The 17,454-nt window shown below is 47.6% G+C and overlaps 1 protein-coding gene across 1 annotated transcript; it reads left to right on the plus strand.

The window, feature by feature from the left end:
- Positions 1-6,238: 6,238 nt before the first annotated feature.
- On the plus strand, positions 6,239-16,661 carry LOC127030997 (uncharacterized). Its single transcript, XM_050917674.1, has 10 exons — positions 6,239-6,249; positions 6,513-6,668; positions 7,000-7,063; positions 7,926-7,989; positions 11,003-11,088; positions 12,397-12,573; positions 14,291-14,344; positions 15,026-15,196; positions 16,335-16,402; positions 16,598-16,661. The coding sequence occupies exons 1-10, from the start codon at positions 6,239-6,241 to the stop codon at positions 16,659-16,661; spliced, it is 915 nt and encodes a 304-aa protein (XP_050773631.1).
- The last annotated feature ends 793 nt before the right edge of the window (positions 16,662-17,454 follow it).

Consider the following 17,454-nt stretch of genomic DNA (forward strand, 5'->3'; position numbering starts at 1 on the left):
TTAGTATGACCTGTTGTGAGTCTCATCGGTTTGGTCACTGATTGGGTACTCCACGTAGAGTAGTTTCTATTTAAGTGAGTTTGCTAGCCAGTTTGGGTGCTTGCTGGGTTTAGCAGGGAGGAGAAGGCTTTGGGCTGTTGCACCTGCAATTTGTCTGCTGTTGGTAACAAATTGTGTGTATGTTTTGTGCTGTTGCTGAGTGTGGGTGGGCTGCTCCGTCTAATTTGGGGGTGGTTGGCAAAGCTAGTCGAGAACAAAGGGAATGGTGAGAAATAGAACCTATGCCAGTGGGAGTCCATCTGAGGAGCTGGTGGACAAGAACACAGTAATGATGGGATGGGGATGGAGATGGGGAGGAGGAAGGATTTTGACTGCCTGTGATTTCAGGTTTAGTAAGATTTTTATGGTGAATTCCTGGCCTTTAACAGTCGTATCCTGTTGTCATGGCACCCTACTGAGTATCCAGCGCTTGCCATTTGGTATTTTGGTTGGGGTTGCATTTTTCTGGTCACAGTGAATTACAGGAGACCACTATCCCAGGTTAATTATTTTTTCTAACCTGTTACCTTTATGGATTGATTATTAATACTTTGTCCAAGAAAGATCTTTTCATTCTTCCTGGCAGGGCAATAATGAGTCAAGAACACAGGAGCGAAGCACTCGCATAAATGAGTTTTGTTGGTTGCATTTTGTGTGGCATGCCAAGAGTGCTGAGCTTTGGGAAGTGGCCAAGGGAATCGTTATTAGAGCTGCATTCCATAGTCATTACTCAGGAAAAACACACACAGCTCTGGCTGCATAAGGACTTCAAGTTTGGGCCAATTAATTTTTTATGGATCAGTAAAACGGGCTCCATGTTCTCTAAGGAGATTTTCAATGTGCCTCCAGTTTGTCTCTGAAACTCTTTCAGATCCTAATATGGATGTTATTAGGGAAGATTATTCTGGGTACAGAACCAAGTGTGGCAGGTGCTTTTATCTAACAAAGTGTTTTAATGTGGGCTGCTCAGTTTCACCTCTGTGGGCCACTGAGAACTTCCATCTCTCTGTTCACATTACTCAGTGATTGCTGAGCTTTGCACAAGGAGCAATGGACAAGGAGGAAGTAGGAAGTCCATTTACGGAGATGTAATTTGGTGATACCTGAAGGCGTCAAACAGGAGCTGAAAAATAAACCGGTAAATTCATGCTGCAGGCAAAGAAGCTGCTTTGGTGTGATCTTCTGTATGTTCTTTCTCAAAATTCCAATGTGATTATCTGTACTAGATGCACTGGGCCCAATTTTCTCCACCCTGCACATTGTGTAGTAGTCACCTCTCTGCAGAGTGAGTGTGAAATGCTATCCAGCTCCCTGAGGTGCAACACAATGAAGAATCAGGCCTACAATTTCTTTCCCTGGTCCTTAATTCACACAGGTACCTTCCTGGTATTCCTGTTTGGCCTGAGCTCTTATTCAGGCAACTCTCTAGCCTTCTGTTCCCTCTTTCTTGTGTCCTTGTCTACACTGAGGAACTGAGGTATGTTTAACATGGTTTTTAAACACCACTTAGCACCTATTGTAGACAAGTGCAGAGGTGTTTAAAGATGCGGTAGCTGGTTGCAGTCCCCCATACTTGATGTAGGTGCCAGTCTGCGCTGGTGCAGCATGACTGCGTTAGGGGTTTATTGCAGTAACTGTCCATGGAGCATGAGTTTCTGTAGCATAGACAGGGCCTGTCTCCTTGGACACCTAGTCTCCTTTGCAGGCGGGTTCCCCCTTTGCTCTGTGATGTTGCCCTGATCCTGAATGCTCTTGGCAGGTACAAGGACTGAAGATGATGAAGGTTTTGGGCCTTGTTCTCTGGGGCTTGCTGATGCCAATGCAAGTTTCAGGCACAGGACGCTGCCTTGTCCCTCGAGATTCATATGAAAGGGGTAAGTGACTCGGGTCATGTCAATCTGTGCACTGTGGGGCAGGGATGATTGGGGATAAAACCGGCCTCACCAGGCCCTTTTCTTTCTCTTATTGAATACTTCTGCTCTGTTTGTTCTTGCATTTACTGATTCATTTTGTGGCAGTCCCAGGTCCTCTGACCTCCTGTCTCCTTTAGGAAATTCAGACGGTCTACTGCACTCCTCTCCCCTCCTGCCCATGAGTTAGGAAGGTATTTGTCTCTTCCTTTTGAGAGAGAGGCAACAGAATAATCTGCCCTGCAAGGAACATGGCAGTCTTGTCCCTTGTGAAACAAAAACGTTCCCAGAACACATTATGGCAAACTTTACAAAGCAGCCTGTGACGTCATGTCTACAGGTCTGGAGATGCAGGTGTTTTTGCAGATCCCAGATGTATGTGTGCAAATCTGGGTTTTTGTGTTTGCAAATAGCTGTGCAAGTGAAATTGCAGGCACAAATGTCAGGCGCCAGGTTGCGTGTCCTTTGAAGAATTGGCTGCTCAAAGGACTCAAGGAAATGCTTTAGTTTCCATTGGCAGCAAAATCTGGGAGCTGTACTCAGATCCTGCTCTCTTCATTGATGGAGATGATGCCATTTGCTGTGTCAGACTGAGAGGAACAGCATATGGACAGGCTGCTTTGAGTCACTGCTGGCTTTGTGCAAGCCTCTGTGCCAGAATCTCCAATCTGCTAAAGCCGCTCGGAACTGTGTAAGCATCACAAAGTGGCTGGCAGTAGAGAAGTCACTATGTGCAGGGGCACTCACATCTGGAAAGCTAGTGAAGGCCAGCTGGAGAGAGGAGGCCCAATCCTCCACTGGCAAGAGGTCCTTGAGTGGTGATATGCTAGTGGTGTAAACCAGGGCAGGTTCTGTGCAGCCCCAACGAGCACCAGAGCTGGTAGAGCCTGAATCAGATCTGCCCTGCAGCCACCACCCTCCAGTGCAGCTCGCATGTCATGAAGGATCAGGGTCACTGAACTTGTAACCATATAAATGATGGTTCAAGGTTCCTTATCCACTAGCTCTGTGTATGGTGCCCCTGAGCACGAAGCACCCTTTCATAAACACAGATATGGGCCTGATACTGCACCACATTGTGTTTTTACTCCAGCTTTACGCTGCTGTACGTCTCCATTGGTTTCAAAGGACTGAAACAGAATAATGCAGTAGGCCTAATAATCTAATCTTGTGTCAGGTTTCAGCTAAGAGTGCACTGCACTGAAATCTGATGCTTTTTGCTCAGTCAAGAGGGTACTGAGAATTCTCAACAAGTGGTCATGCCAGGATCAAGTATTAAAAAACCTGTAATATTGTACCTACAATTTTACATCTGCAGTCACATATGGGAGCAAAACAACAGGTGCAGGTGACAGAAATTGTGCTTCCTTTGCTGTGCACATAAATCAGTTCATTAGACATCTAAATTCTGTGGTCTGCAGCTACAATTGATGGAGAGCACAAGATCAGAGGCTGGGCTAAGATTCCTCTGCCTGTTTGGCCTGTTAGCGTAGAGAAAGTGACCACTTAAACCGCCTTCTCTTGTATCCAACTTGAGCTCAGTGTCCGAAACAGTAGGTCTTGTGGAACATTTTTCTTTACAGCCTGTGAAGAGTCAGTAACTGGCCTCTTCAAGCATGAAATGGAGAGTCTCAAATTCCCAGGATCAACAATTACCTTAATCGCTATCAATGGGTGAGTAACGAAAAATAGAATAAAGGCTTCTGCCCTGCGCATGTTCCCTATCTGTGTCACGGTAGTGTGTGGAGGCCCCACTCTCAGACCAAACTAAAGCTGGGGTTGGGAGAGAAGAGGAGCAGAAAGACCCCCCCCCCTTAAAACTTTTAGCCCTAGTCACTGTGTGATGGGGTCAGGTCAGCAGATAATATTTATGAACGGGGCCCTGAAGCAGCCTCCTTGAACATCTGTGCCTGGATTCCTTTCTGACCTGCTCTGATTTCATTTTGCAGGTTGCATGTTGCTAAAGCCACTGTGCTCCCAGTGAAATCCAAGTACATTCCTGGAGTTGGGGTCAAGGTGGGATTTTCTGCTAAACTCAAAATCCTTGGCACTTGGTGAGTAGAGCTAGATTATTTTTTTAGTTCGTTTCCACAGTAGAAGGGAATTGAATGAGGGAAGCTGTCTGGGCGGATGGGAGAGGGGGCAGGAAATATCATGTTGCTTCTTCAGAAAACTTTGCAAAAATTAAAATTCTGCTCTTGGGATCCCTTTCCATGATGAAAACTTGTTGAGACTCAGACCCTGTAGCCCACAAGGCTCAGAGAACAGACAAAGAGCAAAAACAATTAATTGAAGATACTAAAAGCAGCAAAGAGTCCTGTGGCACCTTATAGACTCACAGACGTTTTGGAGCATGAGCTTTCGTGGGTGAATACCCACTTCGTCAGATGCATGACTCAAATTCCCAGGATCATGCATCTGACGAAGTTGGTATTCACCCATGAAAGCTCATGCTCCGATACATCTGTTAGTCTATAAGGTGTCACAGGACTCTTTGCTGCTTTTACAGATGCAGACTAACAGGGCTACCCCTCTGATACTTGAAGATACTAGAGTCTCTGATACCAAATGGCTTTGAGCCAACCCCCCTCACCCTCTGTGCCCTGCCCATTTAGTGGCTCTGCAGGTCACTAATAGGGTAATGGGAGGTCTCCTGACGTCTGGTACTGCTGGTCACTTTGCTCTCGGATACTGCAGCATTAGTGGCTACTGGGGATGATAGTCTTTGTACTAGGACTCTGCTGAGAACAGGCCACCAGTCAGAAGGATACCACAGTTACCTGGTAACCTTATCTCTTCCTCTATGCTCTTTCCAGCCTCCCATCTTTTAGCCAGCATACTGGGTTTGTAAGACGTGACTAAACAGAAGAGGGTCTGGAATGAAATTTTGGAAGGCTGCAGGAATTTTAGGTATTTGAAAGGATTCCTACAGTTCACACGTGAGAGGCAGCACTTGTGTATTTTAAAGCATTGGCTTCAGACATGTTTCTTCTGTTCATCACTACACTAACCTCTTAACATGCAGGTCCTGGGCCTTGGAAATGTGCTCTGTTGATTCAGTACTTAGTGTCTAATAACATTTTCTTTGGAAGCCCGGGTCCCTTTGGTGATCATTGAGAGGGGATGTTCCCAGTATGCCTTGTGTTCATGCACAAAGTGGCCAAATGCATATTTCCATTGACGAGTTGGTCCTAAAGAAGCCAGGAATCGCTTGAGTTTGTGATTTAGACAAGTGTAGCTTTTTCCTTCAGTGGGAGAGCAGCCTGTAATTACTCTAAAGGTAAGAACAGGGCAGTCTAGTAAACTGCGTTCTTTCTTTGAGGAGTCACCGCTGAAATGCCCCTGCTCAGGGGTTGCTGTTAGCATTGGATCCAAGCTTCTGGAGCTGGTCCAGTGATATAGGAGGTCACGCTCAGGCTGTGTGGGCAAAAATACATTTCCATACTTCAGAATGTTTATTTGGTTTTTTAAAGTGGAATTTAACTTTGAATATCCAGCATTCTAATGTTTGTGTTTAAAAAACCTGCAACATTCACTTCCTCTTTGCTTCTGTAGTGACTCCCACTCCCTGCTCTCAACTTTAGCTTCAGATTCAGATTTTTTGCCTGGTAATATACATACTTATTTTTTTTAACATTTCAGAATCTCTCAGTGACAGAAGTCAATATAAAGCAGGTCTCTGATCTGCAGAGCTGGCCAGCTTCTCCCATTTCCTGTGTCTCTCGCTCTCTTGGCCGCCAGCTTCTCCCTGTTTCCTGTGTCTCTGGCTCCCTTTGGCTTGCTGCTAGATGGCTTTCTCATATGGTTGTCTTTCTCCTCCTCCCTCTGGACTGGCTAGACCAGATTTGTAAGATATGGGGATAGGCTTCTGTGGAGTGAAGGCTCCATTTCATGAGTCATTTAAAACCGGATCCCTAAAGCACTGGTGAATCCGCTGCTGGGAACAATCCTGCCATGATCTCAGATGATGGACTAAATAGCCTATGTCATTTGTCTCTAATTTCTCCACTGATCCCTTGTGACTTCCTGTAAATGTGGATTTGAGCCCAGGCCTCCAGAGGGTAGAGTGCACTAACTGAACAACGCCACTGCCTGGAGCCTATAAACAGCGTCCCCTGAAGGAAAACCAGGAGTGGACTTCTCTCAAGGGGATCAAAGTATTTACAACCCTTCCTCACTGCAAAGCAAATCTACACATGTAACACTTGCAGCTTTCATTGCTCTCTTTAGGACCAGGTTCTGCCATCCTTGCTCACATGGACTGTTCCCACTGCTATCAGGGGGGACCCATGGAGGTGAGGTAACATGCAGTGTGAGTCAGGGTGTGAGAATCTGGCCCTGGGCTATTACTGCACAGAACGCAATCCGAGGAGCCCTTGTGGGGTGGCCAGTGAGTGAGTTGACTGGTGGGAAGAACAGTGGTGGTGGCAGGGGTGGAAGGAAACTGGTTTTGCTCAATGTACACACCCTGTATTTGGAAACAAGCCTCCATTTACACAGCGCAGATCACAGAGTTGCCGCACTGTGTGTGACTGTCTGTTTCATGTGTGTTTGTCTCTGCAGCTGGTCTACCCTCTTGTCTGGCCTGACCACCATCAACGTGCGTGTAGACTGCAGTGCGCTTGTTCTGCTGCCTAAGTATTTGCCGCTTACCACCAGCGTTGCTGTCAAGGATTGTCAATGTGCGGTGGTTCTCAAGGACATCAGTATCAACCTGCTGTGAGTGCCGGTGTTCTGTGCTGGGTCTGTCAATATCACCCTGTCACTCTTCACTGGATACATTTCCATTTCCTACCTAGCATCTGTACATCTTACGTCCGTCTTTATCAGCAGAATGGCTGAATTCTGTTGAGTTCAAGTAGCTAGAGAAGTAGATTCCCATGTGGTCCAGTATATTACAGTGCCATTGATTTTGATTACAGTGTGAACTCTTTGGAATGGGGACTGTCTCTTGTTCTGTGCTTGTGCAGAGCCTAGCACAAAGGGGCCTATTCTCTCGTGATGCCGGTTTTGGGTTTTGTTGGTTTACTCTCTGTAATTTTGCATGCAGCGATATCCATGCGAGCCTGACAGCCAGCCTAGGGAACAACATCCTACTGGCGTTACAAGTCAAGGTAAGTTTCCTACCCAAGCCTGCCAGTTGCTGGTGTGTGGAGGAGTAAGGGTGATGTAAAATACGCCCCTCCCCCCAGCACCTCTGGATGGCTAGTCCAGGCATGACGAGGGAGGGGAGAGGCTTTGCCAGACCCCTCTCCCACCTCCCCGATCCACCACCATGAGCTGGTGGGGGCAGAGCATTGGCTCTGACCTCCTCTCCATTCGCTGGCCCGTGTGAAGTGAGAAGTAAGCTGCACCACCACCTTTGTCAGGACTGCAGTGGGTTACTCCTCCCTCCGGAGCAGAGAAGGTTTTCTGATGCTGCTTCTTCTTACTCCAGACTTAGAGGTTCACTCTAGCATCACCCGCTGGCTGGTGTGTTACACGTCTTCCCGTGTGTCTGATCTGTAGAGGGAGTGAGGCCATCACACCCCCGGATACGAAACCGGGCTCTGTAGCTCATGCTGTAGAGACTCCTGCTTCTAATCCCCACTGTGGACCAGGATGGTAGCTGTTACACCAGCCCTTGGTGTGAGACGGCAAATACATTCCTGTAGCCAGTTATTCCCCTCCCTGGGCAAAGGGTGGGAAGGCGTCTGGCCCAATATCTTCGGCTCCCGGGGGGATTTCCCCTCCATGCCTTGAGCACAGAGTAGAGCCCAATGAGGAACAGAACCTCTGTCCCCAGTGGTAATGGTGCTAGGCAATGTCATGGGGCTCCAACCTCTACTTGCCTCCTTAAAAAAAAAAATCCCATCCTAAGATGTCACTAACCACCATAAAAATCGCAGGGACAGAAATACTCCTGTCAGTGAAAGTCACCCAGACCATCGCAGCGATTTCCTCCTCCCTGATTGGGTCTCTTGCTTTGTGTTACAGACGCCTACAATACTTTCAGCTTGTATTTCCTTCGGGCATTCAAAGATGCTGAGTGAGATTAACTGTAAGTGCCACGGACTATCTTCCTTTGGATTTTCTTTCTGTGTCCAGTAAGCTCAATGCAGGAAGCTTTGTGCTTTTGTCAGCCCATCCAGAAGCTCTGCATATGTAGAGACCTGCTCCTGGCGCTGCTGCCTTTGAGTGAGATGATCCCAGCTGTTGTATCTTTTGTCTTTATACAACAAACGTAATATGAGGGAACCACCTGGGCATAGCAGGGTCCAAAGAACACTGTTTACTGAACATACACCGCATGCAAAGCCTACCTGCCTATATACACTGCTGTTCTGGGTGGCAGTTCCTGTAACACAGAGCACAACCAGAGAGCTTACAGACTTCTTAAAGGAATTCTGTCCTATTGCTGCCTTTGCGATGTGGTGCTGGCAAAGGCTTTTGTGAGCGTCCTGGATAACATGCTTATGTTAGAAATGTTGTTGGAGAGCAACAGACCCTTTTGTCGGAAAGTGACAGGCACGAACTTTGGCCACATCAAGCGCAGAGATGGAAATGACCATGAGAAAAGCTGCCGTGGAAGGAATGGTCACAGGTGTCCTGGGTTCTCTGCTCACTGCTTGGGCTGTATCTGAGGAATAGCTCCGCCTGGTCTGACACCCCAGCCTGTCTCTTGCTCACACTGCTGCCCCTCTCAGGCTCCCTCTTTGTGCTGGGCCCACTGGCCAGTCACTGTGTTTTCCCCATTCTGAGGTATCAGTCTCCCTGGACTGGCTGCCTGGGTATCGTTCCCAGCAGTCGTCCAATCCAAGGCAGTGCCACTTCCCCAGGGGCTGGCGGGGAACCCAGGCCTGCCCACTTCTCTGGGTTCCAGTTCAGGGACCCTCAGATCAGCTGCTGAAGTCTGCACTGTCCCCAACCTCGCTGCTGTTTCCTGGAGCCTTTTCCCACTCCACCCCTTCAGGCTTCTGCTCCACCACCTGGGTAAACCCTTCCTTCAGGGACAGGGTCCCCGGCATCTACTCTCCCCCGGGTCTCCGCCTTTCCCTCTCTAAGCCCAGACAGTGACTGCTGGCTTCCATGCTGCAGCCCCTTTCTGACCCCAGCGCTCGACTTTCAACTAGCCCCACCTGCTCCTGCTCAGCTGGGCTCCGTCCTCCGTGAGGGATTGTTTGTCAGCCTGATCCTCCCTCAGGTGTGGCCTGTCAGATTGCTTAGCCCTGCTGAGCTGCATGGGTGCTTCCCAGGCTAGTGTGGGGTGACCACCCCAGCACAACAGATCATGGCTGTAAGGGATGGATGGATGGATGGATGGCCTGCTGCACATCACCGGGAGGTCAGCTGCCAAGCGTTCGAAGCTAGTGATGGACTGAGAAAGCTTCCAAACATTCTGCTGTGATGTCACCAATATTCGTACGTGCATGTTACTTACTGACCCTCTTCCCAAACACCACAGCAGCCCGGTGGAAAGTAAGAGTAAAGCAGCTTTTGTCAGGGACTATTAGAAGTGTTTGGGGCGGGGGCAGGAAAGGATCCCCCCATCTCTACGGTTCAGGGTGTGTCTTCACTGGAGCTGGAAGGTGTAAATTCTGGAGGGCGGAGATGCTCCCATCCCGCTAGTATGCTAAAAACAGAAGTGTAGCCATAGCAGCACGAGCAGCAGAAGGGCTCGCTGCCCTGTGTGTGTACCGCTGGTCTCAGACAGGTTTGTGTTTGGGGCAGCCAGCTCCTTTTGCTGCTTCCATTGCTGCAGCTACGCATCTATTCTTAACACACTAGCGTGATCCGAGCTAGTGCAGGTATGTCTCCTTGAGCTGGAACTTACCCCTACCTCTAGCGTCCATGTACTTGAAGTGTCTTACTACTCAGCCACTCCGCTGCAGCTTTTAAGGTCTATAGGGTATAGGTCAGCTAGAATAGGGGCCTGTATGGAGTTCCCTCCTCACTGTCCTTAACGTTGTCTCGGAGAGGCATTACCGGATCTGAGTGCAGTCTGCACAGCCTTCCCCCATTATCTGGTGGAGTGGTCTTGTCTCTGCTCTGTTCAGGGATGGGTGGGGGGCTGTGTTGGTGGGGGATACAGCGTTTTATCACAAGACTGAATCCTTTTCTGTTTGACTGGAATAGTAATCAGGGCCCAGTGTATCCTGGGAGTTTGTGGAATTCATCCCTTGTAGCAGAACTAGACTCCAGAATCTTCAGCTTACAGTGAAAACAATTAGGTTTCTATCCTTCATGTTTGTAGAGAGAACCTTGAACATGTAGCCAAGTGTAACCAATATTGGGGCGTCTGCCTGAGTCTGCAGCCATCCTAAACAATATCTGAGAGCTTTGAACAGCCCCGTTCATCTCAGTGCGTGGTTGACTTACAAACATAAAGACAACAATTGGCAACATATCAAAACATGAATATGTGGGAAGATCCTAAAACAAATGGAATTCAATAAGAATACCTAATAAATGACACAGGGCTTGCTGTTTTGACTTTACTTCTCAGCCTCACATTTAAGTTTACAATACACATGCTTTAGACTTATCACACGCTGACACAGACTTTTCATTACACTGCAGCACAATCCAAGCACCTTGCTGCAGAGCTTAGGTCCAGCTTGCGGCAGAGTATGTTGGGGCTTGAAGATAACATGTATTTATATGTTGCTTTTTGCCCCAAATTATCCTCACAGCCTCCCTTGCCTCAGTCATTGACCAGTGTCTTGGTTTGTCTGGTTTTCTGCTTTGTCTAAGTTCAATCAAATGCTCTTTGGGCATGGAATGCATCTTTACCTGTGTTTGAAAATGACTGTGGTGCACATTCTCTCAGTTCTGGGCATGAGAACAAGGTGACTGTCTCTTGAAAGAGGGAGTTCTTGTGTCTCAATGTCATTTATATCTAATTCTGACAAGTTTATTGGAAAAGATGTTCCATTGATTGGAACCAACCTCCTATCTTTAAATTTATCTGCAATTTTGCTGAAATCCCAGCTCAAGGTTGTGCATCTCCCATCTGCAGTGATTCTCCTCCCTGTTTCTGGTACATGTTGTAAACGTTTTTCCTTTCCATGCAGCTGTTCTCCCATTTGAGAAGGGAAAGCTCCTGTATGTGGCTCAAACTCCAAAAGTAAATGACCAGTTCATTGAAATTCCTGTACTGGTAAGTGTGTAGACTCTACGTAATATTTCTGAGACTAAGATTTCACAACTTTCTTACGCTGGATCAGCCCTGAAACTCTGAAAGGTGTCTGAGCTTTCTTACCTTCTGTGACGTTGGTCAGAGAAATGAGTGACAGAAAAACCTCAGGGTAACTTGTCAGCTGTCAGGATAGCCACAGTCTCACATAGGGATCCATTCTGCTGCCCTTATTCATGTCAGTTAGCACTTACTCATCTAGGCCCTGATCCTGAAAAGACTTACTCACCAAATCTACGGCAACCCAGCAGAGTGAGAACTAGAGGGTTGCTCTGCAGATAAACAAACTTAATTGATTCACGGCTTGCAGTTACCCAGATAGGCAAATTCAAATATTCCAGATAGGAAATAAAGCACATTTTTTTAACAGCGAGCATAATTAACCCCTGGAACAGTTTCCCAAGGGATGTAGCAGATGCTTTGGCACTTGACGTCTTTACATTGGGCTGGGTGTCTTTCTAAGAGATGCTGCAGCTCAACCAGAAGTTATGGGTGTTCAGGTAGGAAACAGCAGGTGAAATTATCTGGCCTGTGCAATACAGATGATCACAATGGTCCCTTATGGATTCGTAGATTGCAAGGCAAGATGATGTGGTTTAACCAACTGTGCAGGACTTGGCATGGCCACTGGCCATTGCTCCTGTAACTCATCCTTACACATGGTGGCTCTCTGTCCCCCTCTTCTGCCTGGACCACATAGAGGTGTATGACTCTCACCTGGGTCTTCTAGTTCAGGCAGAAGAGGCCCATGCTTTTCCATCCCAAGGTCATAGTTTCAATCCCCTCTTCCATATAGTCTGAACTGAATTTACACTTTGCTCTCTCAGGGGGTCTCATCCTCCTGCAGTGGCCACCACTGGCTCAGGGTTGTGGAATTTGTGCCTCCCTTACTAGCAAAGGTGAATCAAGTGTCTGGCAAGTGATTTTGGATTACAGGGTGGAGGGTGAATCCTCTCGTTCTGCTCCATATGCCAAGGACACACCTCCCAAAGGGCCCACACTTAGAGGGGCTTTGCTCCTTTCTGCACAGATTTGGTGCCCACACCTATCACTTTTGTTGCTAGAAATTATTCATATCCGTACTGAAGGATCGTGAACTGAGGCTATGGAGAGTGTTATGTGCAGAGGAGGCATGAATCCCTCCCCTCAGTACTGCATGAGTAATTTCTTTCTCCTTCATTTTGTGCCTTTGCCAGTTAGAATAATTATTTTAGACTCATAATTAAGGGGCTTTTCGTTGTGTTAAGTGGCTTTTCTGATCTCTGCTTTCAGACGGAATTCCTGGCTGACAATGGGAAGAAGATCCCCATTCCGCCCCTCTCAGAGGACTTTGTGATATTGCCACAAATGAATCATACTTCTGAGGCCATAGGAGAGAATGTCATCACTTCTATCCTCTCCTACATAGTCTTCAATAAACCCCATTCCTTCTCTTGTACCCCTCAAACGGTGAGCGATGCCGTCACTGGAACGTCAAGGCGTTACTGTGGAGTCAGGGTCCTCCACCAAACCCTTCAGCCTCCTGGATCAGCCTGGGAAGCTCTTGATTTTAGGAGCCCTTTCCTAAGCACCTGCTTGTCTCCTGTTTTCACTGGCCCAGCACAGGGAGCTATATAGAAGAAGGTGCGTTAGAGCACAGCACCCAACTGTCCTGCAACCTTAAGGCCTATCCCCCTGGATCTGAGCTCGGGTAGTTGGGCCAAGCCTCTGCGGGTGCTGCAATGTCCGCACTGCTCTTTTAGCACACTAGTGCATGCCCTGCTAGCATAGGTCTGTCTGCCTGGGCTGGGAGACTCGCTCCATGCTGCAGGTGACCAGGCTAGAGTGCTGGACGGTATAATGAGTAGAGCGGTGCGGCGTTGCAGTCACTCTAGCTATATCGGCGTGGCTGCTGGTGGTTTGAGGACTTGCTTGAAGGATCTCTGAATGAAGGGTTTTTGGGGGTAGAGTATAAGGGGAGTTGGAGAGAATCAGATGCATGGGGCATAGACAAAGGGGAAAGCCAAGGGAGGGAACAGGACATCAACCAGGGAGAGGAGGTACAAGTGGGAAAATTAAGAGGGGAATTCAAGGGAAGACCAGGGAGGATTAAGTTGGGAGTACAGGCAAGAAGCTGAATATATACAAAGGAGGCAGTGCATGTTCACTAAATATGCACTTTTTATGCAAATACTGAAATTGTCTAATCTCCAGCTTTTTAGGCCTGGAGCCTGATCAGGTATGGTGCTGCCTCCGTGGGGTTTGGAGATCTCTGGGCAAAGCTATATCCCTACTGATGCAGCCATTTGGTCTTCATTCTCCTGAAAATTAAAAGCTATAGAAAGTCTGGGCTAGGAGGAAAAACCCACAGAATATGGTTAGAATTAAAAAAAAAAAAAAAAAAAAAGCCTATGGAGAAGAGCCAAATAGCACTGCAGACCTTTACTGACCCTGCCAGGTGGGGGTTCACAGAGTTTAGTGGGAACAAGGACAGAGATCTTGTCAGCTAAACCCTATGTTCACCTGCTCAGACCCCAGCAGTTTTGGCTGGAAAAATAGGTTGGTTCCAAAACTCGCCACGCTTACTGTAATGGCAAAGGAGAACGTTCCGGCAAAGTCTGATGAGATGAGGTCAAACTGTATATGAACTGCAGTTGATTTTAAATGGTTCACTCTAGTTCAAACAGCTGGCACTCAAACTTCCTTTGGAGCTGGGGTAACCATGTGCTCCATGTTCAGAGGCAGCCCTGGGGCATGGAGCTACAAGCCTCATCACCCCAGCACGGGTTGTGCCCTCTGCAGCACCTGTACACTTCACCTCTTAAAAACACAAAACAAAAATACCCATTCACTGGGGCTTCATGTGGGTGGAGTGACCATCCCCTGAAGGAGGAGGATGATGAGACAGACACTGTTGGGGAAGGTGCAGCATTTTCAGCTGACTGTTAATTTTTGAATGCAGTGTTGTGGTAGCTGTGTTGGTCCTAGGATATCAGAGAGGCAAGTGGGGGAGGTGATACATTCTATTGGACCAACCTCTGTCGGTGAGAGAGCCCAGCTATGGAGCTTATGCAGAGCATGATGTGAAGAAGCTCTCCATGTAGCCTGAAAGCTTGTCTCATGCCAGCAAACACTCGTCCAGTGACGGACTTTATTTCATCCACCGTGTCTTTCATTTTTGTTTCAGTTTCTTGACACTCTCTCACTGGAGCTGATCCTCTCTGAACTGATTGTTTCCAAGGTGAGTCCCCCTCAGTCACACAGTGATAATTCTCTGTTAGACCAAATGTCACATTGCTTGTCCTGCTGCACAACAGACCTTGCTGATGTCTGTGTTCATTCCGTGCCTGACTGTGTAGGGGCCGGGGCACCTGGGGCCTTGGCTCTTGCTACCCGTGCTGCTGTTTGGTTTTTTTTGTCCCAGCTACATGAACTGATGCTCTTGCACCCTCTGAGAAAAAAGCAGTCCCCCTAGAGAGAGGGGAGTATTGTCCTACCGCAGCCTGGGCTGTGACTGCTGAAATGGAAAGCTGCAGGCCCTCCAAGAAAATTGGCTCATCTTGTATGTGTTGGAAAGAAACAGCCTGTTGGGAGAGGAGGCAGCGTTTTGTCTACAGAAAAAGGGGGTGAAGAGAGTGTAAGATAACATGAATCTCCATCCCAGTGAGGTGTTGGGGTTGACGGGACTTCTGAGATCACACGAGCAGGACAGTCAAAATCTGCATTTGCTGTTGTGTCTCTGGGGATTACACAGTATCTACTGCTGCACCTACTGCAGGGGCTCAGAATACCTCATCATACCCCTACTGTCACCTGTCGTCTCCTTGTCTTTCCTCTCCAGGGTCCATGGGAGGGCCCACGACCATCTCGTTGTGTGTGTTTTTCAGGTTAAATCTAGTCCTTGACTCCTTTTTTCTCACAGTGCCCAACCTGCACTCCAATCTCTTCTTCACTGTTCATCGTTACCAAAGTGGTCACACCTCTGACAGTCGGTCTGGATGTGAACCTGTGCGCCATGAATCTCACTCTCAGCCTGCAGATAATGGATAAAAAGGGAAACCGGAAACCTGTGCTCCTCATTGCTTTGAAAGCAGTAAGTACTGAGACAGAAAGATCAGATTTAATTCCAAAGGGTGAAAAATGGAGGAGCTGCTGCCCAGTGGATACTGGCTTTCTGTATGCAGAGGCTGACGGATGGGTTTGGGTTTACAGCAACATGTCATTCATTCATATTGATGAACACTTGCTCTGTATCTGTGACAAGTTTAATTCTGCAGCTGGAGGAGTAGCATCCTTGCTAATAACTGTGAAAGCTAAGCATTAAGCAATGGTTTTTGGTAGATCCCAGCTCTGGTTAAAAAGAACCTCTGAAAAATGCACTCTGCTCCAGGCCATATTGAATAACCACAGTGCAGCTTGCAGAGCATTGTCCCATCCGTGTGAATGAAATATTATTGCTTTCCAGCCTTAAACTTCATCCACAGTCACAGAAAGAATCCATCAAGCTGCATGGGCTGAGATTTGAACCGTGTGGTTAGACAGAGTCTGGCTCAGGAGGGGCCAATATCCCAGTAGGAAATGAGACCTTGTCCTTGGCACTTCGTGCTTGTGGTGTGCAGCTGGACTGAGCTGGGATGCAGCACTTTGCTGAAGCAGCACTTTTCTAGCAGATCCATAATGTCCTGCAGAATCCAAGCTTGTGTGTTGTTATAATAGCTGAGTGTAGCCTTCCCGGCTGCAGAACAGACCTGCCGAACGTGAGCGGACTGCGAACTGACGCAGCACGAGTGCCATCTGACTGCACGGTCTGACAGAATCCGTGGGGGCCTCTTGGCCCAGCAGTTCTGAGAGGAGCAAACTGCTTCTGTTCTGCTCAATGGGGTGTTGACATTGAAGTCCTGTGAAAGCATTTTAAACTATCCCCTCCCTGATCAATTTAGCAGAATTCTCCAGCTACTCTGGGAAAGATCTTGGACCACTTAATTTTCCCTTTCTACCCCTTGATGAAAGTAATGGCAAGGTGGCAAGGGAAGGCTTTGCTTAGAGTTCTGAGCGTTCGTGTGATACCAGTGAATTCACTGAGGGACCATGGTTAGTTTCCTTTCTCTAAGTAGCTTAACCCACGCAGGGAGGAAATGTCCCTCCTGTATTCTGCAGCTGATGGTCTGTTCTCCAAGCTCAGGTGCTGACACTCAGATCAGCTGATTTGGTGACTCACTTCCTCCTTGCAGGAACTCGGTTTGGCTGCCACCCTCCAGCTGGTTGAAGGAAAGGTGCAATTCACTGCATCCCTGGACAGGTATCAAGTCTTCCAAGTATTGTCTCCAGAATGGGTTAATATTAAAGACTAGGATCCTGAGCAGAAGTGATGGGCAATGAAGAGAGCAATGGGGCTCCCTTACCACCTGGGTTTTAGGTTTTTAGATATTTTGGGACCTAAACTATGGGCTAATGATTTTGAGATTGATAAGTCTGAGCTGGTTTTTTTCCACAGATTGCATTTCAAGCTGCTTTCCTCAGTCGTGGGCCCTGTCATTGTAAGTCCTCGCTTTTATTAACCTCTGTGGTATGCTAGGAAGCAGAAACAAACTTTTGTTAGAAATCAGGAGCCTGACTCTTCACAGCTCCTTTCCATCATTCCAGCAGGATACTGGTCCCTAGGGGAATGCTGGAATATGAGGCTGCTCCTCATAGCTCAGAGATGGAAAGAGGGCTCTATGATAGTCACTAGGTCACTAGTATAGGGCATGGAGGAGCAAGTCAGAGGTCACGGCTAGGGGTTCTCAGCCCTCCCCAGGGGCCTGGATCTATGACTCAGTGAACTATATGTTCTTACCAAACTTTGTTATTGTTGCCTTAAAAAAAGATTTTTGTTGGAAGGTGGAGGGGAGTAACCACCCACTGCAGGTTTGTTATATAGTCTCATACAATTTTATTTTGCTCACAAGACAAATGTTTTGCTAGTTCATCTACCTAGGAGGGATAACTTGGCATTTTTGCATCAAGAACAAAAGGCTTTAAATGATTTATAAAAGCTCCGACTGGAATTTTGAATGGTTGTATCAATTTTCCTCTGTCTGATGGGAAATAGCGCTGCATAGGCATGCCTGGGCTCTGTGGCTTTGAGTGCAGAAGGTGCCCTTCAGAAGGGGAAGGAAGAGGGATATTGGCTCTGGCTGGGGAGGGTGGGTCTTAGAATACTGGGCAAGACATTGCTGCTCCCACTCATCAAATGATGCTTTTTCCTTTGAAAAACGTACAAACCCAGCATGGCTTTGATCAATGGATCACGGTGTCTTAGCACTTTATACCGCTGCCTGTCACCAGGAGGTCTAGGCCCCTTTCAGGTAA

Source organism: Gopherus flavomarginatus, chromosome 11, assembly GCF_025201925.1.
Source record: "Gopherus flavomarginatus isolate rGopFla2 chromosome 11, rGopFla2.mat.asm, whole genome shotgun sequence".
Classification (NCBI taxonomy): Eukaryota; Metazoa; Chordata; order Testudines; family Testudinidae; genus Gopherus; species Gopherus flavomarginatus.

Coding starts and splice junctions, on each gene's coding strand:
- LOC127030997 (XM_050917674.1), top strand. Junction 6,669..6,999: donor GACATCAGTATCAACCTGCT/GTGAGTGCCGGT, acceptor TTTTGCATGCAG/CGATATCCATGCGAGCCTGA. Junction 14,345..15,025: donor CTGAACTGATTGTTTCCAAG/GTGAGTCCCCCT, acceptor TTTTTCTCACAG/TGCCCAACCTGCACTCCAAT.